Source organism: Dasypus novemcinctus, chromosome 11, assembly GCF_030445035.2.
Source record: "Dasypus novemcinctus isolate mDasNov1 chromosome 11, mDasNov1.1.hap2, whole genome shotgun sequence".
Taxonomy (NCBI): Eukaryota; Metazoa; Chordata; class Mammalia; order Cingulata; family Dasypodidae; genus Dasypus; species Dasypus novemcinctus.
In genome coordinates this window covers 118,307,914-118,335,103 of record NC_080683.1, presented here as the reverse complement: position 1 = coordinate 118,335,103, position 27,190 = coordinate 118,307,914, and the positions used below count along the sequence as shown (strand labels likewise).

The 27,190-nt window shown below is 40.7% G+C and overlaps 2 protein-coding genes across 3 annotated transcripts in view; both read right to left on the bottom strand.

The window, feature by feature from the left end:
* The window catches only part of ECT2L (epithelial cell transforming 2 like), a 91,971-nt gene extending 90,959 nt beyond the window's left edge, over nucleotides 1-1,012 (bottom strand). For both annotated transcript variants that reach the window (XM_058307549.1, XM_058307550.2), the window contains exon 1: nucleotides 873-1,012. The gene's annotated coding sequence lies outside the window, so the exon portion shown is untranslated. The remainder of the gene's footprint in view (nucleotides 1-872) is intronic.
* A 2,142-nt stretch (nucleotides 1,013-3,154) lies between these two features.
* Nucleotides 3,155-27,190, bottom strand: CCDC28A (coiled-coil domain containing 28A). The gene is given in 10 exon segments (XM_058307648.2): nucleotides 3,155-3,339; nucleotides 6,412-6,434; nucleotides 8,036-8,190; nucleotides 20,858-21,024; nucleotides 24,770-24,936; nucleotides 24,938-24,970; nucleotides 26,751-26,846; nucleotides 26,849-26,883; nucleotides 26,886-26,915; nucleotides 27,172-27,190. Coding segments are annotated over 10 exon segments (780 nt in total). The 3' UTR covers nucleotides 3,155-3,284.

Below are 27,190 nucleotides of genomic sequence, written 5' to 3'. Positions count from 1 at the left end.
ACCACACACCAGGGAGCCCAGAGTGCCTACGGCTGCCAGCAGGAGAATCGCGTCCATCACCATGCGGAATCTAAGCCCTTCTCGATATAGAGGGGGAGTGGACATCACCATCCCAGGGTCCACAGGCTGGAGGAATAGAGGATGGATTAGAGTGGATTTACTGATACTCTACTATGGAACTACTGTGATTAGTAATGGAAGAAATTGTAGCATTGATGTGGAGAAAGTGGTCACGGTAGCTGCTGAGGGCAGGGAGAGGGAAGAAGAGATACGATGTGGGGGCACTTTCAGGACTTGGAGTTGTCCTGGGGGGTGCTGCAGGGACAGATGCTGGACATTGTGTGTCCTGCCATGGCCCACTGGGTGGACTGGGGGAGAGTGTGAACTGCAATGTAAACCACTGTCCATGTGGTGCAGCAGTGCTCCAAAATGTAGTCACCAAATGCAATGAACGGGCCACGATGATGAAAGCAGTTGTAGATGTGGGAGGAGTGGGGTGAGGGGGGTGGGGAGTATATGGGGACCTCTTATTTTTTTAGTGTAACTTTTTTTTTTAATAAAGAAGGCGGGGAAAAAGCCATCAGCAAGGCCAGCTCCGGGTGGAGAAGCGGCTATGGATGCGAAGTGCCCCTGGCTGAGCTGTGGCCCCTCCCCATGTCCCAGCAGAGGCGCTCAGGGGGCGCGCCGTCCCCCCACCGCCGGTGCTCTCGGGCGCTCCTTGGCTCTCCCCTTCGCGCCCCCACCCCCCATTTTGGCTCCTGGGCAGGGAGGAGGCTGAGGGGGGCCGGGTGGGTGTCCCGTGCAAAGCAGCGCCGCCCCAAGCGCCACCGCCCGCTGCACCCCGGAGGCTGCCCTGGCCCGTCGGGGTTTACCTGCCAGCGCCCGAGTCCGCCTGGCCCGGCGCGGGCCGCCCGGGGGTCCTGGGGGTCCCGGAGAGCCCCGCGCGCGCCGCCCAGGGGCTCGCGGCCGCCGGAGAGGCCGAGGGCCGGGGTCCGAGCGGGCAGGGCGCGGGGCCACGGGGCGGGAGGTGCCGGGCCGAGGCTGGGGCGCGGGCGGCGCGTCGCCGGGGAGACCCACAACAAGCTCGCCCCGGCCGCGCCCCTCGCCGCGGCCGCGCCCGCCCCGGCCCGCCCTGCGGGGCCCCGCCTGGGGCCTCTCAGAACGCTTGAATGCTGATTATTACCAATTTTAGCGTTATAAATGAGATTAAAAAAAAAAAAAACAAAAACAATAGAATACATCTTTCTAACTGGTTCTACTAGCTCTGGCCAAAATGCCTCTAAGAGTTTATTAGGAAGCTTCTAAATTTTTCTTTCATACACAGATGAAGAATTACTGCCAGGGAAAGATGTGAAGACGTTCACAATGCATTAAGGGTGAAAAGTAGGCTAGAAAACCATATGCATAGTACAATGTTTTTATAAAGTGTGTCTGGAAGTCTGGGAGGACATACTCAAGTATGTTAAAAGGTTTGCTCTGGTAGTATTTTTCCCTAATCTGTAATAATTTTCTACAATGAATATGCAACATTTATGTAACAAATACTAGGTTTTATTCTAATGCAGGCATCTTGCTTTTTCTGTTGCCTTTTTGCATACATTGAAGGTGAGTGAAGATATAAGGCTAAAATTCTGTCACCGAGGACAAATGCAGCAAGTGAATACTAAGTCTGCCCGCTTTGTCACTGACCCTCCAATACCCGCTTTTACTTACTCTATCCTAGAAAAACGTGTCTTTTGGCAACATTCCCTTCTGCTTTGTGCACACTAGAGTGCTAGTTTTGGCCACAAACCCCTACCCTCGACTCAACCGAAAAGCTTTAGATGTCACATAATATTCTGGTGATTTTCTCATTTTGAAAAAGGGTGCCAAAAATAACTAAAGTCCTTTTTTTTCACTATTCAATGGGTCCCACCCCCAGTTAAGTGCTGTGGCCTGGAGACAGGGTGGCAGAAGCCTGGGCCTCTTACACAGGGTGAAAGTGACTGCGCTAGGAAGGGCAAACACGTGGTGTCCTATGCAATGGAACAGCACGCAGCCAGGAAAAGGAAGTTCCGGTCCATGCGACGGTGTGGATGAGCTCTGAGGACATTAGGCTAAGCGAAAGAAGTCAGACACAAAAGACTACATAGTGTATGATTTCATTTATATAAAATGCCCAGAAGAGGCAAAGGCATAGAGACAGAAGGCAGATCAGTGGGTTCCTAGGCCTGGGAGCAGATGCTCATGGGTACAGGGTTTCTCTTTCAGTCACGAAAATGGAATTAGACAGGGGTGATGGTTGCACAGCCTTTGCTTTCCCTACCATAACCTGGAGAAAACACGAATTAAACAGCCTTTTGATATACCAAAATCCACTGAATTATACCCTTTAAAAGGGTGAATTTTATGCTCCATGAATCATAGCTCAATAAAGCTGCTTAAAAAGGGAGATTGAGCTAATATTTGCCAAATATCCCTGGTGTCAGCTATTGTGCTAAGCATCTCACAGGCTTTTTTTCCCCACTCATTCCTCTTCGCAACCACTGAGGTGCCGAAGACTTGAAGAAACTGAGTACCCATGCGTCAACAGAGCCAAGGGGCAGGACGGGGATTCAAACTGAGGTCTGGGTAACTCAAAAGCCTGCGCTCTTTTCATGACACCAGTATTTAAATGTGCACAATGCGCAAAGATTGCAAGAAAGTTAGTTTCAGAGCCTCTAACTTTACAAACAAGGCTAGTTTTGAGGATTGAATCCTTGCGGTCCCAGATGGAAGACTGTAGGTTTCTTCGAAGCAGACAAGAGAGATTAATTTAAAACACTTTATTAAAAATAGCAAATTTCACAAATACTCATTCAACATTTTGTTGTCACTGGCCATTGAGAAACACACCACAGTGTGTCCTGATTGTCTAACGTAAACTGAAGCGAGGTGCCACGAGAAGCCTGGGCGTCAACGGATGACCAACCTTGGCCTAAGTCTGGTGAGCTGGAAGGAGAAGTCCTCCAGCCCCGTCAGCGGAGCACAAGGCATTTCAAGTACCACCCCATAAGGCACCAACGAGAAGCAGCGCGGCACAGGCTCCGCACCACAGTTCCTGATCAGCCGTCAGCACGGCCTTGGCCCCCAGTTACAGTGACGACAGCAGGTCAAACTCACTGAAAGCAGAAAGTGGAAGCAATCACTGCACTTTAATTATTTTAATTCCTTGTTGTGGAAGATGATTCTGCTACTGGATTCAGCTGAAAAAGAAAAGAATGCAGATTTTCTTCAAATCACAAGAAAGCAGGCTGCATTTCATTTTAGCTGGTAGAAGTAGTTGGAACATCTTGTGCATCTGCCAAATGGAGTTTTTGTCTGAATTCAGCAGTTAAGGGATTTTTCATTCTATAATGAGTACATTTTAGATTTTCTGGAAACTATATTCAGGAATTCAGAGACAGAGGGGTTAGAAGAAGGAAGTTTTTAAGACTCAGAGGAAAAGACCCTGTGTTGCTACTGAAAAAGCAGGATGTGGCACGACAATTTAAAAATGTAGGGGAGTCATTATATACCTATGTCTAAAATTTATACTGTCTAAATTTGAAGAGACTTTTTACAATCACTGAATTAAGGCTGTTCTGGGTTCCAAAAAAGCACGGAATTATTTTCATGGTAAGGAGCTGACTACAGGAAAATATGAATAGACTTGCTGGATTTTTTTTTTAATCATTTGAGAAGACAACACATAAACACCTTTGGGGAATGTTTCTTTGTAAAAGCCAAAAGAAAATAAAAAATTAAAATTCCAATAGCACCAAAACCTATTAAAAATCCTCTTAACTAATCCCATAGAAGTTTGGAAGTAGGATGGAATTCCCGCTCATATTATTCTCTTCTCTTATCATCATCACTGCCTTACATTGTCCTCTTTCACCTATATTTATATTTATGCTTTTCAAGACCCAAGACAGTGATATGGAGACACTGTGGGCAACAAGATGCTAGCAATATGTGAGTGGGAGGGGCCACACAAAATGTTCCAGCATGGGTGCCAAGATGAACATGCATAAAGATCACCAGGCAGCTGGCTGAGGACCACGCAAAGCACTGGAGGGCAGAGGTCGCCTTGAGCGAAGTAACCTGATAAGGAGGAGAGGGAAGACAGTGCAACAACAGCAAGCACAACCTGCACGAAAGGCATAGCGGGGGGAACACAATGTGTTCTCGGGACACCCAGAAAACCAGCTTGGTGGGAATGGAAAATATATATAAAACGGGATGGACAGGTTGTGAGCAGGTTATTGAGAGCATTCCAAAGGTTTAGTATGGTAAGAAATTTGCTAAGAAATAGGAATGGCAAATAAAAGTGATCTTTTAGGAGGATTAATTTGGTCGCAGGGTCTAAAGTCTAGAGCACCGCTGTCCAACAGAATATAATGCAAGCCACATACGTAATTTAAAAATTTCTAGTGGCCACATTGCAAAGGCAAACGATATGAAGTTAATTTTAATCTTTTATTTAACCGAATGTATCAAAACTATTATAATTTCAACATGTAATTATACAAATTATTGAGCTGCTTTACATTCTTTCTTTGATACTAAGTCTTAGAAATCGGCTGAGTATTTTACACTTACAGCACATCTCCATTCTGACTAGCCACATTTCACATGCCCAGTGGCCAGGCAGGGAGTGCAGCTCTAGAGTTGCAACAGAAATTTACAAGTTTATGGAATCGGGTGAAGAGGGCCTGGGTTAGCATCCAGAGAAGGCAGGCAGGGCAGAAGGCAGCACTGACAGTGCCTAACAAACAGATTCCATGTCCGTGCCCAGGTCTGAGGACAGGAAGGGCCGTGATTGATTAGCAATGTCTGCCATGGTCATAAGAAGGTTTTTAAAAAATAGTCTTCAAGGTTGAAATGATAGAGGCACTGATGACAGACAGGGCAATTAGGAGGGAAAGTCTGAGTACAGAAAGAACATTTATTAGAGATGAGGAAACTAGTCGCCAGACTTTGCTAAGCTTACATGCTGCTAGACTGGATCCGAGGATTCCAAAGCCCACACTCTTAGGTTGCACCGTATTGCCTTGCTTACAGCTGAGGGATGTGATGACACAATAGGCCCACGTGAGCAGAAGGAGCTCAGGTGAAAGGAAAGAGGACACTGAGGAGTCAAAGGCATGGAAAGAAGCCAAAGAATGCACCAATCCTAAGGGTAAATATAAAGAAAAGAACAAAGAACCAAGGACTAGTCCTAAGAAGAGTCCCCTAATTAAATCTTTCCCCCTTCAAGTCATTTTTCTTTTGGTTTCTTTCACTTAACAAGTCTTTTTTGACAATATTTTATCTTCCCAGTTTATGTGGCTTCTCAAAGACTCATTTTTTAATCTGTAAAATGGGACTATCATACTACCCACTTCAAACGATAGAGCAAATGAGTTAATGCATATGAGATCTTTCCCACAAAGCCTGGCACATAATAAGCGTTCAATAAAAAATAACTACTATTATTGGATTTTATATACCTATTTCATAACTGTCATTACCAAACAATTCAGCATTAATTAATAACAGTATATAATGTTATGGCAATAACAGTAATTTAAATATATCCTATATAGTTTGGAAAATTTCACATATACATCATTACATGTATCAATTGCCTCGTATTATACAGGAAACCCTGAGATGGGAAGTAATTGTCCAAGCTGACATGACCAAACAGTTGTGGAACCAAATTTCAAAAATCAAATCTCTCAACTCCATAGTCAATATCCTTTCTAATATGCCATTACCTGGTGGTTCAAAGGGGGATCTCTACATCTCAAATTAAATTCTTTTATGGCGGGGTCATTTCTTACTGTTCTTATGCATCTCACATTGTACTCATCATTATGTTCAAAAATACATTTTGAAAAGTCCCTGAAAGAACTGACTTTCCTTTAAGCTAGTCCCATAATGCACTTTGTAACTTTATGAAAATGTCATTTCACAAGCTATTTTAGATCTCTTGAAGAAAGGCTGCATTTTAATGATGTCTATAATTCAACTGTATGCATCTATAATAGTATCATAGTGATATTAAATTAGGTTATTGTATATTATCTCTGGATATCCTACTGCCATTAAGCCTCAGAATTTAAGATTAAAAATAATTTATATGGCAATGAGCATATCCTCAAATCCTTGATTTAAAAAAAAACTTAAATTTATGTAAACAATCCAAAAAAATGCAAAGTAAAGCAGAATAAAATAGAAACAAAATTTCAGCACAGAGATTAACCCGAAAATTCTATAACCTAAAGAAAAGAGAGCAGGCCCCAATAAATAACAGATGTCCCTGTCCACAACATCTGAACCACACCTATCTAAAATTTAATTGGGACTATTCACCAGATATTACAAGTTCTAAACTTTTCATTGTTCATAGGAGGCAAAGGATACATGGAAGAATTCAATTCTTCTAACTGTAACACAAAGAAACAAATACAACTTTAATTTTAATAAAATAAACATATTAAGCATTTAATTCTTAATACACATTTTTCAATGGAAAATTCTCCTTTTAAATTTTCTTTAAACAGAATAACAAAATATTAAAAATCTTTCTGAAAATTTCCAGGTTGGGAAATTTCCTTATGCAAGATGACTATAAACCAGCTTTAGCATTTCCTAAAGAAGACAATTAGGAAAGAATTAGACCAGATGATAAAAACTGGAGTTTTAAAAGTATTCATAAGACCATGCATAATTAAAATCATCTCTAATAAGAGTTTTGGAAAGAAAAAAAAAGTTGCTGTTTTAATGATCAATATCTTTAAAATCTCTATAGCTTCCAAAAAGATTTGACATGTCATTGAGTCTTCAGTAGGAGGTAGAATTTATCACCCCTCTTTTACAGAGGGAAAAATATGAGTTGCAGCAATTTCACTAAATTGCCCAATGTTCCACAGTTATATGTAAATGCAGACCTTGGGCTAAAGAAAGGCTTTCTGGTTTCAAAGCCAATATTTTTTACATCATATCAAAGTCACTCTCCTAAATGTATCACAAATCCAGCATGTGTCTGTTAAAAGGATTAAAACATGAACTGGTAAATGCAAATGCTTATAAGACCAAACATGGTAGACTTGAAATAAAAAAAGTCTGGACAGGCAATTTCAAAGGATGGGCAATTTCTCTCATGTTGCATTCAAAAGAGAAAAGTATAGGTGGATAAATGGATAGAATGATATAGCAAATGTGGCAAAATGTTAAAATTAGAGGCTCTGGATACTTGGTAGAGGGGGAAATTGGAGTGATCTGTATGGGCGTTGCATTATTTTTGCCACTCTACTGTAAGTTTGAAATTATTTCAAAATAAAAAGTTTAACAGAAAAAAAGAAAATAGTAAGAGAAATTAACTTATCATTGGTGAATAGGAAATGTGAAACTAAGGTATGTTGAATTCAATATTTGTTTATTTTTGTTCCTAAAAGGATTTTAAAGAGACAAATTTAATTAACACTTGTTAGTATTAGGATCATATATGACAATGTCCTAAATTACCATAAACACCAAACATGGTGTATTTTTTAAAAAATCAACCACCACCTGAGTAAATAACACAAAATGTATGAATTTCGTCAGGACATACTGGCTTCTCTCTTCAACTCTTACCATATCTGTACAGACATGAGTATTCGGCTTCTAGATTCACCAGTATTCTCAGAATACATACTTAGATCTATGTAGGGTAATTCCCTTGGGATATTTTTCTTTAAAAAAGAATAAAGTAGAGCATGAAGCTTGCAAACATGCTAAGTGAAAGAATCCCGACAGCCAAGGCCACGTTATAGGATTCCATTTCTACAAAATGCCCAGAACGAGCAAATCCAGAGAGAAAGAAAGCAGGCTGCTAAGGCTGGAGGTGGGGAGCTCAGCAGGTTTCTTTTTAGGGTGATGGGATTACTTAGTAGGAAGAACTGTACATTATCCACATACTAAAAAGCACTGATGTGTACGATTTAAGAGAGTTTTAATAACGAGTTTTAATCTCAATTAAAAAAAGAAAAAGAATTGTACTCACATCAGACAGAAGCCGATCCAAATTGGAATCACTGGCTGTTTTTCTCTTATCCTCGGGAAGTTCCTCTAACTCCCCGTAGAGTTCCAAATTCAAGCGAGCTAATTTCTCCTGCATTCCCCGAACATGTTCCATCTGCTCAATAGAACATTCATTTCCTGGGGGGAAATTCCAGAACAAATAAAGATTAGGAAAATTAAACCTAACCTTCAAGAAAAACCGTTAACATATAGGTGCTCCAAAAGAAATCTAGCATATTTCTTCTAAAAATTAGATTAATACAGGCTGCCTATTTTCTGTATATAACTACAAATCAAATTTCTGACCATGAAAACAAGGACCAATCAAAGAAATGACATTGGGTACCTAAAAAATTCATAGGGGGAAAATTAAAGAAAAGCCTACAATTTCTCTAATAAAAAGTAAATTTGAAAAATAAGCCTGCCATGAATGTACTGGGGGAGAGTGAGAACTACAGGGTAAACTATTATCTGGGTAGTGCAGCACTGCCCCAAAATGTGTTCACTGAGTGTGATGAGTGTGCCACAATGATGAGGGAGGTTGTTGGTGTGGGAGGAGTGGGGTGGGGGGTGGGGAATATACAGGAACCTCTTGTATTTTTTAGTGTAACATTTTTTGTGTGAGGTATATATCTTCAAAAAAATACAATTTACAAAAATGATGTGGTGGGGGTTGGGGAGTGGGTTATATGGGAACCTCTTATGTTTCTTGTTTTTTTTATGTTTTTTAATGTAACATTCCTTGTGATCTATTAATTTAAAAAATTTTTTTAAAATAAGAGAAATTCAAAGAAATGCAAAACCAGCCCTTAAACAGAGAAAATATAAGCGTGTGTGTATATATATATATATTCAATAGCAATATCACATATGAAAGCAATAAATACCACCACTTAATCATGTCCACTTTGACAAATGCCATTGGAATTAAGTGACTCAATATTTTACCATAATCTGAGTGAAATGAAGAGTCTTATCAGGGAAGAGGATGTGGCTAAAGTAACTGGGGTCCCATCTACCACATGGGAGGTCCAGGGTTTGATACCTGGGACCTCCTGGTGAAGGCAAGCTGGCCTGCATGGCAAGCTGGCCCACATGGAGAGCTGCCCTGCGCAGGAGTGCCAGCCCGCACAGAGTGCTGGCCCACACAGAGAGCTGGTGCAGCAAAATGATGCAACAAAGAGAGAGACAGAGGAGAGACAATAAGAGACACAGCAGACCAAGGAGCTGAGGTGGCGCAAGAGGATGATCGCCTCTCTCCCACTCCGGAAGGTCCCAGGATCGGTTCCTGCAGTTGCCTAATGAGAATACAAGCAGACAGAGAAGAATACACAGCAAATGGACAGAGAGAGCAGATAACAAAGGGTGGGGGTAGAGTGGGGAGAAATAAGTAAGTAAATCTTTACAAAAAGGTCTTATCAGAAATTCAACCATGAATCATTTTGTAAATCAATTTGTATTCCTCCTTTAAAAGAGTATAAACCAAAACCTTTATGAAGCATGAGGATCAATTATTAGAGAAACAAATACAAGTGCCACCATCTGGCATATGCCAGCAACATCCAGGCACTGATCACTTTGCTCTCACTCACTCACTGAATGAGGTTGGTAAAATCTCATTGGTAAGCTGATTTTAAAGAAACACAGTGCACTATCTGCAAGTGTATATAAAGGAGTTCAGGACAACGTAACAGCTAGAGGAAAGGTCTGATAGTATTTATTGGATAGAGTCCTCTGAGAGGACATCAACTGCCCAAAGCAGCTAATGTGCATGCATATGACATATGTTTTCAAATGGCTTCAGCACAGTCTCTGCAACTTCTTGATACTGTAATTTTCTCCAAAAAATCTTTGTTTTCCCAAAGGTACTACAAAAGTATACTACAGCTTGGCAAAAATTGAAGTATATTTCTTGAATCACTCATAATTAATGTAAACTACACTATAGCTTCCCCTAGTCAGCTTTGTTACATCTCCATAAATATTCTACATTCTCTTAAGAATTCTGAAGCTAGTTATGGTTCTCGCAAAATCACTTTCTTCATAGTAAACATCTCACATTTCCTTTCTTTCAACAATTAGTAACTTGAAAGGTCAAGTGGAAGGAACAGCTCCAGATATAGAGTGAAATTATATAGAGATAGAAATCACAAGGGAAAAGAAAAAGAGATTCTAAGGATGGATCCAAGACTGCCAAGTCACCTAGGAGTAGAGGCAGCAGGGGTGGTGGGGAGAAAGCGGAGAAGCGGAGGAGGTCCAAAGACAGCACCCGAGGCACAGGAGGAGGGGAGGCCTGGGAGATACCACCTTCCTGCAACAGGGCCAAGCAGGGCAGCAGCAGTCTAACAGAGCAACGTTGTAAGAAACACTGTGTTTTTAGTGCCTTCTATTCAAATAATTGTAAAATCAGGATTAAAAACCCAGAAACTATAAAAGGAGAGATAGCATATTTGAGTATGCAAAAATTTCAAGTTTTTACAAAGCTAAATATACCACAAAAAAAGTTCATAGACACAAAATATTTGGTAAAATGGGTATGTAAATACAGAGGTCAGAGTGTTATTATTTAAAATATGCACAGGGGCCGTAAGCAATTAGCAATAATGATGAAAGGACAGATAAACAAATAGAAAACTGGGACCTGAAAAGACAATTCAACAAAGAACAATCCTATTGCTTAATGAACAAGCATGGATATTCAATTCAACAGTAATCAAAGAAACCTCTCTCTACACAGACTGGCAAAAATAAAAAGACTGACAATATCTTTCGCTGGTGGGAATTCAAGGAAAAGTGGTCCCTCATAAAATGATGATGTAAACCAGAAGGACGACAGCTATTTTGGAAAGCAATCTGGAAACTTCATCTAAAATTAAAATTACATCTTGCCCTAACTCCACAATCCTCGTCATGGGAATCCATCCCAAAGCAGTAAAAGTACCGGCCAAAGGAGAAGTGCGAAGGATGCTCTCTGCACCACTGGGTTTATTAGTTCAAACTGGAAAGAGAGCAGATAAATTCCCTTCACAGTAGGAATGGCTGAATGAACGAGGGTACATTCAAAAGTGGGAATATCATGGAGCCACTAAAACAAAAATGAATTAGCTCTAAGCCAGGTTATTTGGACAGATTTCATTAGATTTTGTTTAATGAGGAATGAGGAAACCAAGATACAGAAAAATATATATTAGAGTACTTTAGGAAAGACAGTAGATTAGAGAGACATAGGATTCACCTCTATCCCAGAAAAATAGCTAGAGGACAGCCGGAAATGGCCTCAAAGAAATGTTCTCGGATTTAGGACACCAGGGGAGGGCTGGATACCACACAGAAGAGAGAGGGGAAAGGAAAAGAATCTCGATGGGAAAACTGAATAAAAGCAGCAGCTACAGGAGGTGGTGCCCATCTCCCCACCCTTGGAGCAGACAGCTTTGAATTCTGTCCTCTGGCCAGTAGCAATGGACAGAGGGGGCCACAGGGGTGCACCTCCCCAGGAAATGGGAGAGAGAGGGACACAGCCTAAGGTGATTCAGCTTTTGGCCAACAAATTTTGTCTGTTGTATCCCACGCCCCCTTCCAGGCCAAGCAGGGCAGTGCCGTTGTTTGCCCTGGGAGCCAGCAGGGGACGAAAGAGATCCAACTCTCACAAATACCCTCCCTACCGACTTTAGACAGGTTGTTGGGGATGCAGAGAGGAGGGGAATTAGGTCCTACCTGGGAAAAGGGAGGGAGCTGCCTACAAAGTTGGAGAACAGTCTCTAAGAAAGCTTGAATTGCCAGGCTCTTAGCCTCTAGGCAGGACCCTCTGTCACATTGTTACAGTGAGTGTTGTATCAACCACACTCCAACCAGGCATTGAACTGAGAGCTGCTGAACATCACCATCTGCTGGCAGACCAAGGAAGTGCATGTGAGGGAATGAAAAGTTAATAAGAGTGGCTTTTATAACCTCCAACTTCACAGGTCCCTGGAAGAGGGTCTGGAACCCATTACTGAGTCCATGGCCTGGATTTGAGGAACTAAACAGGGACAACCCTAAAGAACTAGAAGAGGCTGAACCAAGAATCAAAGAATAGTGGTAACATACTCCCACAGATTCACAAAACAGAGAGAAACTGAGCATCAGAATAAACATACCATCATAATCAGATGACTAGACATCGGAAAAAAACTACAAGCCATAATGAGAAAATGGAACAAATGGCCCAAACAAAGGACTTTATCAAAGACTCAGATGAGATGCAGGATTTGAGACAACTATTCAATGAGGTTCAAACAAATCTCCTAAATCAGAAGAGTTGACAGACAATATGGCTAAAGAGATAAAAGGCATCAAGAGGACACTGGGTGAACAAAAAGAAATTGAAAACCTGAATAGAAAAATAATAGAACTATGGGAATGAAAGACAAAATAGATGAGATCAAAAGTACATTAGAGGGGAGCGGATGTGGCTCAGGTGATAGAGCATCCACCTACCATATGGAGGGTCCAGGGTCCGATCCCCAGGGCCTCCTGACCCATGTGGTGAGCTGGGTCACACACACAGCTGCTGTGTACAAGGAGTGCCCTGCCCAGCAGGGGCACCCCACACGCAAGGAATGCACCCTGCAAGGAGAGCCTCCCTGCGTGAAAAAAGCGCAGCCCGCCCAGGAGTGGCGCTGCCCACATGGAGAGCTGGCGTAACAAAAAAGAGATGCAGTGTCCCAGTGCCACCAAGGGTACCAGCTGGCACAGAAAAACACACAGCAAGTGGACACAGAGAGCAGAGGGCGGGGAGGAAAGGAGAGAAAAATAAAATAAATAAATCTTTTTTTAAACTTTTTTCTTTTTTTTTAAAGATTTATTTTTTATTTATTTCTCTCCCTTTCCCCCACCTCCCCCCCACCAGTTATCTGCTCTCTGTGTCCATCTGCTGTGTGTTCTTCTGTGACCGCTTCTATCCTTACCAGTGGCACCAGGAATCTGTGTTTCTTTTTGTTGCGTCATCTTGTTGTGTCAGCTCTCCATGTGTGCGGCACCATTCCTGGGCAGGCTGCACTTTCTTATGCCCTGGGCGGCTCTCCTTACGGGGAGCACTCCTTGCACATGGGACTCCCCTACATGGGGGACACCCCTGCGTGGCAGGGCACTCCTTCCGCGCATCAGCACTGCGCATGGGCCAGCTGCACATGGGTCAAGGAGGCCTGGGGTTTGAACCACGGTAGGAGGTTCCCCATGTGGTAGGAGGATGTCCTATCTATTGAGCCAACTCCGCTTCCCTAAAATAAATCTTTAAAAAAAAAAAAAGTACATTAGAGGGAGTGGATGTGGCTCAAGAAGTTGAGTGCCTGCTTCCCACATGGGAGGTCCCAGATTTGGTTCCTGGTACCATCTAAAAACAAAAAAATCAAACAACAAGCAAACAATTGGAAAAAAACAACTAAGGTGAGCCGATGTGGTTCAGTGGTTTAGCACCAGCTTCCCACATACGAAATCCCAGGTTCAGTCTAAAACACACATACACACACACACTAAAGGCACAGAACAGACTTGAAATAATAGAAGAAAAAATAAGTGATGCAGAAGCCAGAACAGCTGAAACTGAAGAGAGAAAAGAATGGAAAAAATTGAGCAGGGGCTCAGGAGTTGCATGCTAAGACAAAGCGCAAAAACATACTTGTCATGGAAGTTTCAGAAGGAGAAGAAAAAGGAAAAGGGGCAGAAAGAGCTTTGAGGAAATAATGCCTGAAAATTTCCCAACTCATGAAAGAAATGAATTCACATTTCCAAGAAGTAGAGCATATCCCAATCAGAATAAATCCAAATAACCTACCAGGATACATACTAATTAGAATGTCAAACACCCAAGATAAAAAGAAAATTCTGTGAGAAGCAAGGCAGAAGCAAACCATCACATACAAGGGACACCCAGTAAAGACTTAGTGCAGAGTTCTCATTAGAAATCATGGTGGCAAGATGACAGTGGTATGATACAATTAGGATACTGATAGAGAAAAGCTACCAGTGGAGAATTCTTTACCCAGCAAAATTGTCCCTCAAATATGAGGTGAGTTTGAATTAGTCATAGACAAACAGAAACTAAGAGAGTTTGTAAAAAAGAATCTGCCACTGCAGGAAGCATTAAAGGGAATCCTACAGCAGAGAGAGGCTTGGAGAAGAGTGTAGAAAGGAAGACTAGCAGAAAGGATAACCAAAAGAATAAAAAGAGAGACAAAAATAAGAAATGACATACAAAAGTGCAAAAATAAAATGTTGGAAGTAAATAATGTATTTACAGTAATATCATTGAATATGAATGGATTCAACTCCCCAATCAAAAGATATAAGCTCACAAAAATAGATAAAGAAACATGAGACTTCCATATGCTGCCCACAAGAGTACCTTAGACCCAGGGATATAAATCAGCTGAACGTGAAAGGCTGGAAAAAGATACTTAATGCAAACAGTAACCAAAAAAGAGCAGGGGTACCTATACTAATATTGGACAAAAGAGATTTTAAATGCAAAAAACTTATTAGAGATACAGAAGGCTGTTATATGTTAATAGTAATAAAAGGGACAATCCACCAAGAAGAAATAACAATTATAAATTTCTATGCACCTAAGCAGGGTGCTCCAAAATACATGAGGCAAACTCTGGCAATACTGAAGACATCTCTACAATAACGGTTGAAGACTTCAACACACCACTCACATTATTAGATAGAAAAACTACATAGAAGATTGACAAGGAAACAGAACTTGAACAATATGATAAACAAGCTAGACCTAACAGACATGTACAAAATGTTGCATCTCAAATCAGCAGGTTATACATTCTTCTCAAGTGCTCACGTATCTTTCTGGATAGACCACACGTTGGGTCACAAAGCTGGTCTCAATAAATATAAAAAGACTGAAATTATACAAAGCACCATCTCAGGTCATAATGGAATGAAGCTGGAAATCAATAACATATGGGAAAGGGGAAAATTAATAAATGTGTGGAGGCTAAACACATTCCTAAACAATCAGTGTGGGTAAAAGGAGAAATTTTAAGAGAAACATATTAAAATGAATGAAAAGTAGACTACAACTTATTAAAACTTAATGGGATACAGCAAGGTAGTGCTGAGAAATTTATAGTCCTTAAATGCCTAAATTAAAAAAGAAGAAAGCTAAAATCAAAGATTTAACTGATCACCTGGAGGAACTAGAGAATGAATATCAAACCAATCCCAATGAAAGCAGAAGGAAAGAAAAAATAAAGATTACAGCAGAAATAAATGAAATTGAGAGCAACAACAATAAAAAAATAGAGAAAATCAACAAAACCAAAAGCTGTTTTTTTTTTTGAGAAAAATCAATAAAATCAACAAACCCCTATCTAGACTAACAAAGAAAAAAGAGGGGAGCAGGTGTACCTCAGTGGTTGAATGCCTGCTTCCCATGTATGAGGTCCCAGGTCCAACGCCCAGTACCTCCTAAAGAATACAAAACAGGGAAATGGACTTTGGCCCAGTGGTTGGGGCGTCCGTCTACCATATGGGAGGTCCGCGGTTCAAACCCCGGGCCTCCTCGACCCGTGTGGAGCTGGCCATGCGCAGCGCTGATGCGCGCAAGGAGTGCCGTGCCACGCAGGGGTGTCCCCCGCGTGGGGGAGCCCCACGCACAAGGAGTGCGCCCGTGAGGAAAGCCGCCCAGCGTGAAAAGAAAGTGCAGCCTGCCCAGGAATGGCGCCGCCCACACTTCCTGTGCCGCTGACGACAACAGAAGCGGACAAAGAAACAAAAAAAAGCAGACAAAGAAACAAGACGCAACAAATAGACACCAAGAACAGACAACCAGGGGAGGGGGGGAAATTAAATAAATAAATAAATCTTAAAAAAAAAAAAAAAAACCTTAAAAAAAAAGAATACAAAACAAAACAAAAAAGAGAGAGAAAAGACACAAATAAATAAAATCAGGAATGAAAGGGGACATTTGACTGAACCCACAGAAATAAAAAAGATAAGAGTATATTTTAAGAAACTGTAGGCCAACAAATTAAACAAACATGGGCAAATTCCTAGACACACACAAACCATCTACAATGACAATACAAGAACTCAACAAATTAATTAAAATTAAAGAGATGAAATCAGTCATCAAAAATCTCCCAAAAATAAGTCCAGGACCAGATGTCTTCACAGATGAATTCTACCAAGGATTTCAAGAAGAATTAACATCAATCCTGTTTACACTCTTCCAAAAAATCAGAGTAAGGAAATTACCTAATACATTTTATGAAGGCAGCATCATGCTAATACCAAAGCCAGATAAAGATACTACAAGAAAATTACAGACCAATCTCTCTAATGAACATAGATGCAAAACTTCTCAAGAAAATACTTGCAAATAGAATCCAACAGCGTATCAAAAGAAATATACACCACGACCAAGAGGGATTTACTCCTTGTATGCAAGGGTTGTTCAACACAAGAAAATCAATAAATGCAATATACATTAACAAACTGAAGGAAAAAGCACATGACCATCTCAATCGATGCAGAAAAGGCATTTGACAAAATCTAGCATCCTTTCTTGATAAAAATACTTTGAAAGATAGGAATAAAAGGAAAATTCCTCAATATGATAAAAGGCATATATGAAAACCTCACAGCCAACATCATACTCATTTGGGAAACATTGAAAGTTTACCCTGTACAATGGGGAGTAAGACAAGGATGCCCACTAACACCACTGTTACTCAACATTGTGCTAGAAGTGCTAGCTAGAGCAATTACACAAGAAAAAACAATAATAAAAGGTATCCACATAAGAAAAGAGGAAGTAAAACTCTCACTATTCGCAGATGACATGATCCTATACTTAGAAAATTCTGAAAGGTCTATGAAAAAACTACTTGAGCTAATAAATGAGTCAGTAAAGTGGTAGAATACAAGATCAACATGCAAAGATCAGTAATGTTTCTGTACACTAATAATACTGAACAATCTGAGGAGGAGATTAGGAAAAAAATTCCATTTACAATAACAAGAAAAAGGCTCAATACCTAGAAATCAAAGATATACAGAACCCATATTCAGAAAATTACAAAACAACAATAAAAAAAATCAAAGAAGACCAACAAACGGAAAGACATTCCGTATTCCTGGATTATAAGAGTAAATATCATGAAAATGTCAATCCTACCCAAACTGATTTATAGATTCAATGCAATACCAATCAAAATTCCAACAGTCTACTTACAGAAATAGAAAAGGTCATTACCGAATTTATTTGGAAGGGAAAGTGCACTTGAATAACCAAAAGCATTCGAAAAAAGACGAACAATGTGGGAGGACTTTCATTATTCGACCTTGAAATATATTACAAAGCTATAGTGGTAAAAACAGCATGCTATGGGCTTAAAGATTGATATTTTGAGTAGTGGAAGAGAATTGAGAATATAGAAACCCTCACTTCTACAGTCAACTAGCTTTTGACAAACCTATCAAATCCACGTAACTTAGACAAAACAGTCTCTTCAACAAATGATGCTAGAGAACTGGATATCCATAACCAAAAGAGTGAAAGAGAACCCCTATCTCACTCCCTATATAAGAATCATCTCAAAATGGAACCAAGACCTAAAGCCAAGTCTAAAAAACTATTAGAAGAAAACAAAGAGAAACATCTTCAAAATCTTGTGGTAGATGGTAGTTTCTTAGATCATGTACCCAAAGCTGAGCAACAAAAGAAAAAAATTAAACATTTGGACCTCACATGTCCAGTAACAGTTTAATATCCATGATATATAAAGAGATGCTACAAAATTCAACAAAAGACAAATGACCCAATTAAAAAATGGGCAAAATACTTGAATAGACATTTGTCCAAAGAAAAAGTTCAGGGAAGCAGACATGGCTAAACTGATAGAGCACCTGCCTACCATATGGAGGGTCCCAGGTTCAATACCCAGGGCCTCCTGACCCATGTGGTTAGCTGGCCCATGCACAGTGCTGCCATGCACAAGGAGTGCTGTGCCATGCAGGGGTGCCCCTGCGTAGGGGAGCCCCAGGTGCAAGGAGTGTGCCCTGCAAGGAGAGCTGCCCCACATGAAAAAAGCGTCACACACACAGAGAGCTGACACAGCGAGATGACACAACAAAAACAAGATGCAGTTTCCCAATGCTGCCTGACAATGCAAGCAGATGCAGAACACACAGTGACTGGACACAGAGAGCAGACAATGGGGGGGGGGGCGGGGGGAGGGAAGGGGAAAGAAATAAATCTTTTTTAAAAAAGGAAGAAATTCAAATGGTGAAAAGCACATGAAAAAAATGTTCAATATCACTAGCGATTAGGGAAATGCAAATCAAAGCTACGGTGTATTATCATTTCACACCTACTACAATGGCCACTACTAACGAATAGGAAAACTACAAGTGTTAGAATCTGGAGAGATAGGAATACTTATTCACTATTGATGGGAAAATGGTATAGCCACTGTGGAGGACTGTTTGGCAGTTCCTAAGGAAGCTGAATATAGATTTGTCACATTTACTGGCAATACCACTACTGGGTATATACCCAAAAGAACTGAGAACAGTGACATGAACAAATACCTGCATACTGACGTTCATAACGGCATTATTCATGATTGCCAAAAGATGGAAACAACTCAGGTGTCTGTCAACCGATGAATGGATAAATAAATTGTGATGCGTACACATACAATGGAATATTACGCAGCTTTAAGAAGAAATGATGTCGTGAAGCATATGACAGCATGGATGAACCTAGAGGACACTGTGTTGAATAAAGCAAGCCAGGCACAAAAAGACAAATACTGTAGGACTGCTCTCCTCTATGATGAACTAAATATACTGTATAAACTCATTGAGTTAATAACTAAAACGTAGGTCACCAGAAAAGAGAATGAGGTCAGAGAATGGAAACCTAAGGGTTAATCCATGCAAAATTGGTAAAAGGTTGATTGTAAATCTTTGGAAATGAATAGAAATGGTGAAAGCAGATCACAGTATAAAAGCTGTGCTATTATATGGGTATGTCAGTGGTTGAAAGGGAAAGTCCAAGGACATGTATATTACTAAAAGGAAAGCATAGTGAAACCTCATGTGAAATAGGAAAATGGGTAATATTGCATATATGACTTTTTTAAAATAATATGTATAATAATATACATATATAATATGTACAATAATATCCGAATGAATGTAGGTATGTTACTAGATGTTAATATCAGGCAAAAATACAATCAAAGCAAACTATGAACAGTAGTATATACTGAAATATTTAATAATCTTCCATTAAGGGTAAAAAATGGAAATATACTAAGGAAAATAAACTAGACACAATGTACTACACATTGCTTGACACCGTCTATACAAAATATAAATACAAATAAACTAGAAAGAGACAGAATAGCAGCTATGTACAGTAGGGGAAGCACAGAAAGATTAAGAGGTGGTGAGTGATGAGTTTTTTTTTTGTTGTTTGTTCTTTACTATTATTATTGGAATGATGAAGATGCTCTAATAATGATTAAAGTGATGAATCCACAGCTATGTGATTTTACCAAATACCACTGATTGTATACTTTGAATGGACTGTATGTTTTATTAAGATGTATCAATAAAATTGATTTGTTTTTTTAAAAATAAAACTATATATTAGATACTGTTTGTGTAAAAGAAATAATGAAAACAATAATCTGTGTCTGTGTTTACATATACCTGTATTATTACTTGAAGAAAAATATGGAAGGCTATACTGATTATAACACGGTAACTGGTTGGGGTGTGGGGTGAAGAGGCAGCAGATGGATAAGGGAGGGGATAGGGAAACCAAGAAACAAAAAAGGGAAGGGAAAGACGATGCTTACAAAAGTCAGTATGTACGCTGAGGACAGGCACTTGTGTGGAACCTGGATGTGTCTATTCAATAATTTAAAAATCGCTTTATAAAAGACAACAGGGAGTAATTTTATAATTAAAAAAAGGTGGGAGCAGGTGTGGTTCAGGCAGTTGGGTGCCCACCTCCCACATGAGAGGTTGAGGGTTCAGTTCCCAGTGTCTCCTAAAGAATACAAGCAGACACAACAAGCTGAAGCAATGAGCAAATGCAATGAGCAGACACAGTCAGCAGGGAGTGGATGTGGCTCAAGCAATTGGGCATCCACCTCCCACATGGAAAGTCCTGGGTTCTGTTCTCAGTGCCTCCTAAAGAAGATGAGAAGATACAACAAGCATTCTCAGAGAGAAGACAACAAGCAGACAGATTAGGGAGCTATCTCAAAGGGGAGGGGGGAAGATCGGAGCAGAAATCAATGAAATTGAGAATATTTTAAAAGTTTGTAAAAAAAAAAAAGCTTTTATAGTAAGTTGTGAAATGAACAAGAAAAATTTAACCACATACGTGCTCTTACAGCTTCATGAAAGAATAAGAGACCTGGCTTCTTTTATATTCAAGTCAGCAATCCTGAGCAGGAAGCAAGTTTAGGCTTAAAAGGGTAAAGGGAAATGACCTTGACACTTTTAAAAAGAAGGTCCTATTTATTTGTTACGCTTTCAAGATACTTACTCTGTAATAGTAGTCCTACTTTAATATTTCAACTAACCCCACCCCCCCTTTTTAAACTTTTTCTTCTGAAAATTTGGAGGGCAAATTATATTCCATGACGAATAAAAATGGACTTTTTCTTTTTTCAATAAGGCGCCACTTTTAAAAGGATGGCAAAACACATATGTATACACACAGAAAACAGGAGGCAAAAATCCTGCAAAAAATAAACATCAAAGAGAAAACTTTATTGCTTACCAAACGCTTGCAGTTTTCCAGAGTGGAAATCATTTAAAAGGCTCAGGAGCCCTCTCTCCATCTCCTGGACATCGGAGACATCGGTGAGAAAGGAGTGCTGAATCGGAGTGGACTGGGCACCTTTTCCTTCTCCGCCCTGAGGCTTATTACTCTTCTCTTTCATCACTCTGCAAAGATGATGGCATTAACTTTACGACTTTTCAGACTGCTCTGGATTAAGCAAAACTAGAGAATTAAAGGGGATTTCCCTTAAAAACAAGTCAGAAGAAAGCCAACACTTAATAAGAACAGTAACATCAAGCCAGAAGCCAAAGGTGGACCTGACAAAATCTCAAATGGGTATAAAAAGCATATTGCAGTACAAAGGCATATAGAAAGCTTGATTAATACATTTGCAATTTACTAGTTCTTTAGACTGCAAAAGACTGAAGAGATTTGAAAAATCTTCTTGCTATCCTACATTTTGTATTGCATTTATCAGAACATCTTACACTTTTCCCATCTAAATGTTATCCTATTTGTTTCTAGAGCAATCACTGGTTCAACAAGCATTTATGGGACCCCTGGTCTGTGCCAGCTGCTGGGTCTACAAAGATGGCACAAGCCATCGGCCACTGCACTCAGGAGAAAGGCAAATTCAAAATCACAGGAGGGTGGTGTGCTAAAAGCCTCTATCATCCCAGACTCCTCCAAGCTCCCGAGCCCCCACGTGCCTTCACGAGGTCCTATCAATTACGCACGTAAAGTTCGTCTCTAATCTCTGTTTCCTTCTGTTGCCACCATCCTATCTATCTCCCGACTGAACACCAAAGGCTTCCCTACTGGTCTGCCTGCCAGGATGACGGTCCCTCCTCTCTCCAATCCATTCCCCACAAAGCAGCCTCGTAGATTTTTTAAAAAACTTAATCAGATCACATAATTTACTTCATTGAAACTCTCCTGGAGCTTTGTGCTGCCTGGTGGATAAAGTCCAGTACCCATAAGAAACCTCATCTTCCTCATTTTCCTACGTTCTCACCATTCTGAATCTCCCACTTCGTAGAAAACCATTCGCTCACCGTTTACACTGGAACCCCTGCCTCCGTTAGCAACCTTTTCCTCAAGCCGTCCGTGTCAGCTACCTCCCACACAACCGTCACGTCTCAGTTTAAATGTTGTTTCCTCAGGAAGGCCTTTTCTGAACCTGGAGACTAGATGGGCCCTGATGACACGTTCCTGGCCTATTCCAGGTGCGAACACCTTCCACGCCTCCTGACAGACCTCAAGCAGCCCACTTGGGCCCGCGCGGCTGGAAAAAGCTTCCCTCAGGAGTGAAGGCTTAAAGGGTACGTGGGAGTCCTCCAGGCGCATGCTAAAGCGCCCGACGTCTACCGAGACTTGGTTCTCAACTATTCTGGGATGTTGAATGAAGATGTCTTCCGCACAATGGCACTCACCACAATCAGGAGAAGACAAATAGGGTATATGGGGGAGGAGTGAGGCAAGGAAGAAACTCTTTCCTTTGAGCAATTTTGAGCACTAAGGAGCCTGAGCGTAGGGCCTAAGAGTCCTTTACGAAGGAAGATCAGTACTTTTAGTGTGTGGTACTACGTGGTGTCATCTAGTTCTGACTACTCAAAGTGCTGCCCAGGACGCGTAGCAGAAACATCACCTGTGAGCACATTAGAACATTCATCCTGAGCCCGACCTCAGACTAACTCCGTCAGAACCTGTACTTCAGCAAGACCTCCAACGCACACGCACATTAAAACCTGAGACCAACTACCACAGAATGTAAGGTTTCAGTAAAGGAAAAACACTTTTTCCTGTCAAATTTAGAGGTTATTATTTAAGTAAGAGCTTCTCATCAAAAACCCTTTCAGAGGGGAGCAGGTGTAGCTCAGTGGTTAAGCATGGATGTGTCCCATGGACAAAGTCCTGGATTCAATCCCCAATAACCTGCCCCCCCCCCCAAAAAAAAAACCCTCTCAGGAAAGAAAATAAAAGCAAAACAAAAACAAAACCCAATTTATTTATTTTTCTTCCATTCCCCTGTTCTGCTTTTTGCTGTGTCTGTTTGCTCTGTGATCTTCTGTATCTAGTTCTCTTTTTGTCTTCTCTTCTTGTCTTTCTCCCCTAGGATTCACCAGGATTCGATCCTGGGGACCTCTGATACGGAGAGAGATTTCCAGTCAATTGCACCACCTCAGTTCCTGGTCTCTGCTGTGCTTCACTTTTACTCTCTCCTTCATCTCTTTCCTTGCGTCATCATCTTGCTGCGTGACTCACATGGGCACTCGGCTCACTGCGTGGGCACTCGGCTCACCACGCGGGCACTTGGGTCGCCACACTTTCTCGTCTTCTTTTTTACCAGGAAGCCCCAGGAGTCAAACCTGGGTCCTCCCATATGGCAGGAGGAGCCCTTCCCACTTGAGCCACATCCACTTCCCCTATTTATTTCTAATCAATGTTTTTGATCATGCCACATTGTTGTACTTTATCTTAAAATAATCTAACAACAATAAGAAAGCATTCACTGAAATTAGACTGGGTGGAAAGTCCTAATGAAAATGGTATCAGGTGTCATGATGATCACAAGAGCCCAGTCCTCAAAAGCTACCACTCGAGAAGAGCGTACGCCAGTAAAACTACCAGTAGAAAGTGACAATGAGGTCAAATAAACTGCTCTAAGAATACACAGGAAAAATGAAATATGGGACTGTCTAGCATAGCAAACTGTCTTGTGAAAAATGAGTACACTTATTAGTTCACATATAAGAACGATTTCCTCTGAAACAGAACAAAGATATGTTAATGTTATTAATACCAGATGTTAATATCAGGGAGGTATTTGGGCAAAAATACAAGCAAAGCACACTACAGACAGCAGTGTAAAATAATATTAATAACCTCCCATCAATGGTTAAAAAAAAAAAGGAAGTATGTTAAGTGAAAGAAACTAGACAAAAACTACTGTTAGTTTGTTTTTGTATTTTGTTTCTTCTTTTTTGTGTGAGGTAATGAAAATGCTCTAATATTGACTGAAATAAAGAATGCACAACTCTGTGGTTATAACAAATGCCATTGGTTGTACACATAAATGGTTTGTATGGTTTATGAACATGTTTCAATAAAACCGATAATAAACAAAAAAAGAAGACAGAGAAAGGAGAAGTACCTTTAAAATCTCTTGACTTTCTTTTCCCTACCATTGTGTATCCATAACCTTCAAAAGATGACTATAAATTAAACTCCTCTAGGAAGAAAATCCATTTTCTATCTGATAATTTACTCAAACAAAATCCTCAAACTCTTGTTTATCCTTTAATACTTATTAGATTACTATTTTCTAAGTGTTCTTGTGTCTTTGGCGATGTCCCTGCTGTTTCTGTGTAGTGTGCTGCAAAATTCTCACATACATGTAATGATAATATCTAACACATTTAAACTTGTTGCTCCTGTTTCTTTTAAATATCTACATCAAGACAAATGATGTTCACCAAATATTAATAATGATCATTTCTGCATGGTGGGATTTTAGTGTTTTTAATTACTTTTTTGAGCTTTCCCTGTGTTCGACTTTTTATAATAATTACAAATCATTTCTACAAAAACAAAGAAATCACTCATTTTTTAAAATAATAATTAAGGCACAAACACTCAGTTTTAAAAAAGCACCTCAAACTTTACAATTTTTCCCCATTTCCTGGCTAATTCATCTACTGTTGTCTACGAATATTTTTGATGTGTATATTTTAACATGGACAGAGCATTTTCTAATCTCTACTCACTAACCTTCATAAGTTTTTTTCTGAATCAATATAATGCTTCAACAAAAGTCAAGCTAAGAGAAAAAAATGTTAAAGGAAGAGGTGGAGTCAGTATTTACTTTAGTAACATTTTGCGGTGATCATATGAAAGAAAAGAAGTCACCTTTTTAACTTTGGCCGCTGTGAGGTTGACTGTGCTGCAGGGTTTGAAAACCCTGTACTTTTACTAACTGGAATGGCATTTTTTTTGGCATTAACACCCTGAGTAGAGTGGGCACTAAAAGACTTAGGGCTCCTCCTCTTCACTTTCCGCTCTTCCATCTTTTTAAAATTCTTTCTTGCACCACGGCCAGCTTCTTAAAACCTAAATAAGGAAATACAGCAATTATACATGTGGGGTTATTTAATATGCAAAAATGAAGGCGGGTCAAAGACTCACTTCATAAGCTAAAAGAGGATTAAGAATGTCAGAAGTCATTAGAGAAAATGTGAATAAAGATCCCATCATCATCATCATCATTTACCACTGTCTTTACTATTTCATTCCACAAATATCTGCTGACTCTCTTCCACATGATAGTCAGTACTCTGGGCACTGGAGAGACTGCACTGAACAAGAAAGACCAAGAGCCAGCCCTCCAGAATCCTTTATTATAAAAGAGAAACAAATATATAAAACAATAAGCCATCCAAGAGATACCACCAGCCTGACTCAAGCTTTAGGTCACCTGTAGGACTCTTTCTAAAACGTATTATTAGGAAGAACCAACTAGCTTCAAATGTATGTATAATCGGCAGGATTATTTGCATGTTAAATAGCAACTAAAAGCATTATGTCAATTATCAAACAGAAACTCGATTTCTGATAGGGATAATAATTATTCCAATTATTTGATCAAGTAAAGTGCTGTAACACTAAATTCGTCTCATGTTTATTTTGAATATATTTCTTCTACTATTTCTAAGGAAACATGAAGTTTTGCCATATGAAAAAAAGGTATACTATGAAGTTGCAGATGGACATTCCATGGTGAATGTTGAGACTCTTATTTTCCCAATACCTTACCCTTACTTTATAAATTAAACAATTTGTTTATTTCTCTGAGACCCATCCATCTAAAATTATTATTCTACATTTCTTTTTTGCTTTGTGTAAAGTGTTAAATTTTTCTTAATTCTATTGTTTCATGCATCATAAAATGAGAAATTTATATGGCTGTTAACATCATCGGATTATAAACTACTTTAGGAACACTGGGCCTTTTTTTGCATGTTGTATAGAATTTAAGCGTGCCATGATCATTTGAAAAAACTCACCAATTTTTGTCGCATCTAATTACTTGAGAATGTTAATAAAAATTGATTTTTTTTTTTTTTTGCTTTGTCTAGACTCAGTGCCACTAGCTCTGGAATTTAAACCATTCAACTTAGAGTGGCTCAGGCTGACTCCAGACAATAACAATGGGAGCTATGATACCTGCAAAGAAAAGGTTTTACAATAAAGACTCTAATGCCCAGTGTTTAATCCCCGACGCCAAGTGTAAATCCACTTGAGAACTTACCTAACAATTATTCCTTTGAAAGAAAAAAAAAGGGGATTGGAGAACAGTCCTCTGAGGGCTGTTTCCACAGGCAAAATAAATTAAATGGCATTGTAAAAGACTACTGAATAGAGATGACAGGGATGTAAGTTCTTCAAAAGACTCATAACCCACATAGACACGATGAGCTTTAAATTTAAAAATACGAATACACGTTTGGAGATACAAGAAAAAGAATGGGGAGGGAGGACGTTGGTACCTGGGAAGCAAAGCAATGAAAATAAACCAATACTGATCTAAACTAAGGCCTGAGAGGCCAGGGCTCCACATCTGCTACAAGACCACCGAGATCCTTCTCGCAAACCAGGGAGCAAGGGACCTTTCAGAGCAGGCCTAAGGAAACTGCTTGTAGTCACTAAAAGCCTGGTTTCGAGCGCCAGGGAGCCGCAGCCTCCACGCAGGACCACACGGGACCCCCCGACTTCCCGCGGACCCCTTCCCCAATCGTTCGGCGCGAGGACCCTTTGCCGCTCAGAGCCCAGCCGGAGACAGAGGTGGGTGGTGACACGGGGCTAAGGTGGAGCCTTCGCTTCCATTTCATACCTGAGGAAGAAGGGAGACGGGGTCCCCCTCCTCAGCCTGCAGACACCCGGGAGCCGCCGCCGCCGCCGCCGCCACCAGCGCTCTGCAACCCGGGCGCGGGTCACATCGCGGCCCCGGCGCCGCCGCAGCCTCTTTGTTTACGGAAGTGACGCAAGGCGAGGGCCTCTGCCCTCCAGGGTAAGCCCCGCCTCTTCCGCTGTGCCCTTTCGCTTGGCTATCCGCGCGCTCCGCTACGCCGCTTCGCATCCTGTCCTTTCAGCTGTCCCTCCGGCGGGTGTGGGCAGCAGGCTCACGGCCAGGAGGTCATCTGCGGCCCTATGACTCAGAAGCAGGGCGGGGGTCAGAGGGCGGCGAGGGCAGAAACAGGAAATGCTGCACGCGGCCCGGAAGCTGCCCCGCCCCCTCGGGTGGCAGCTCCCACGCACTACAATTCCCGGCAT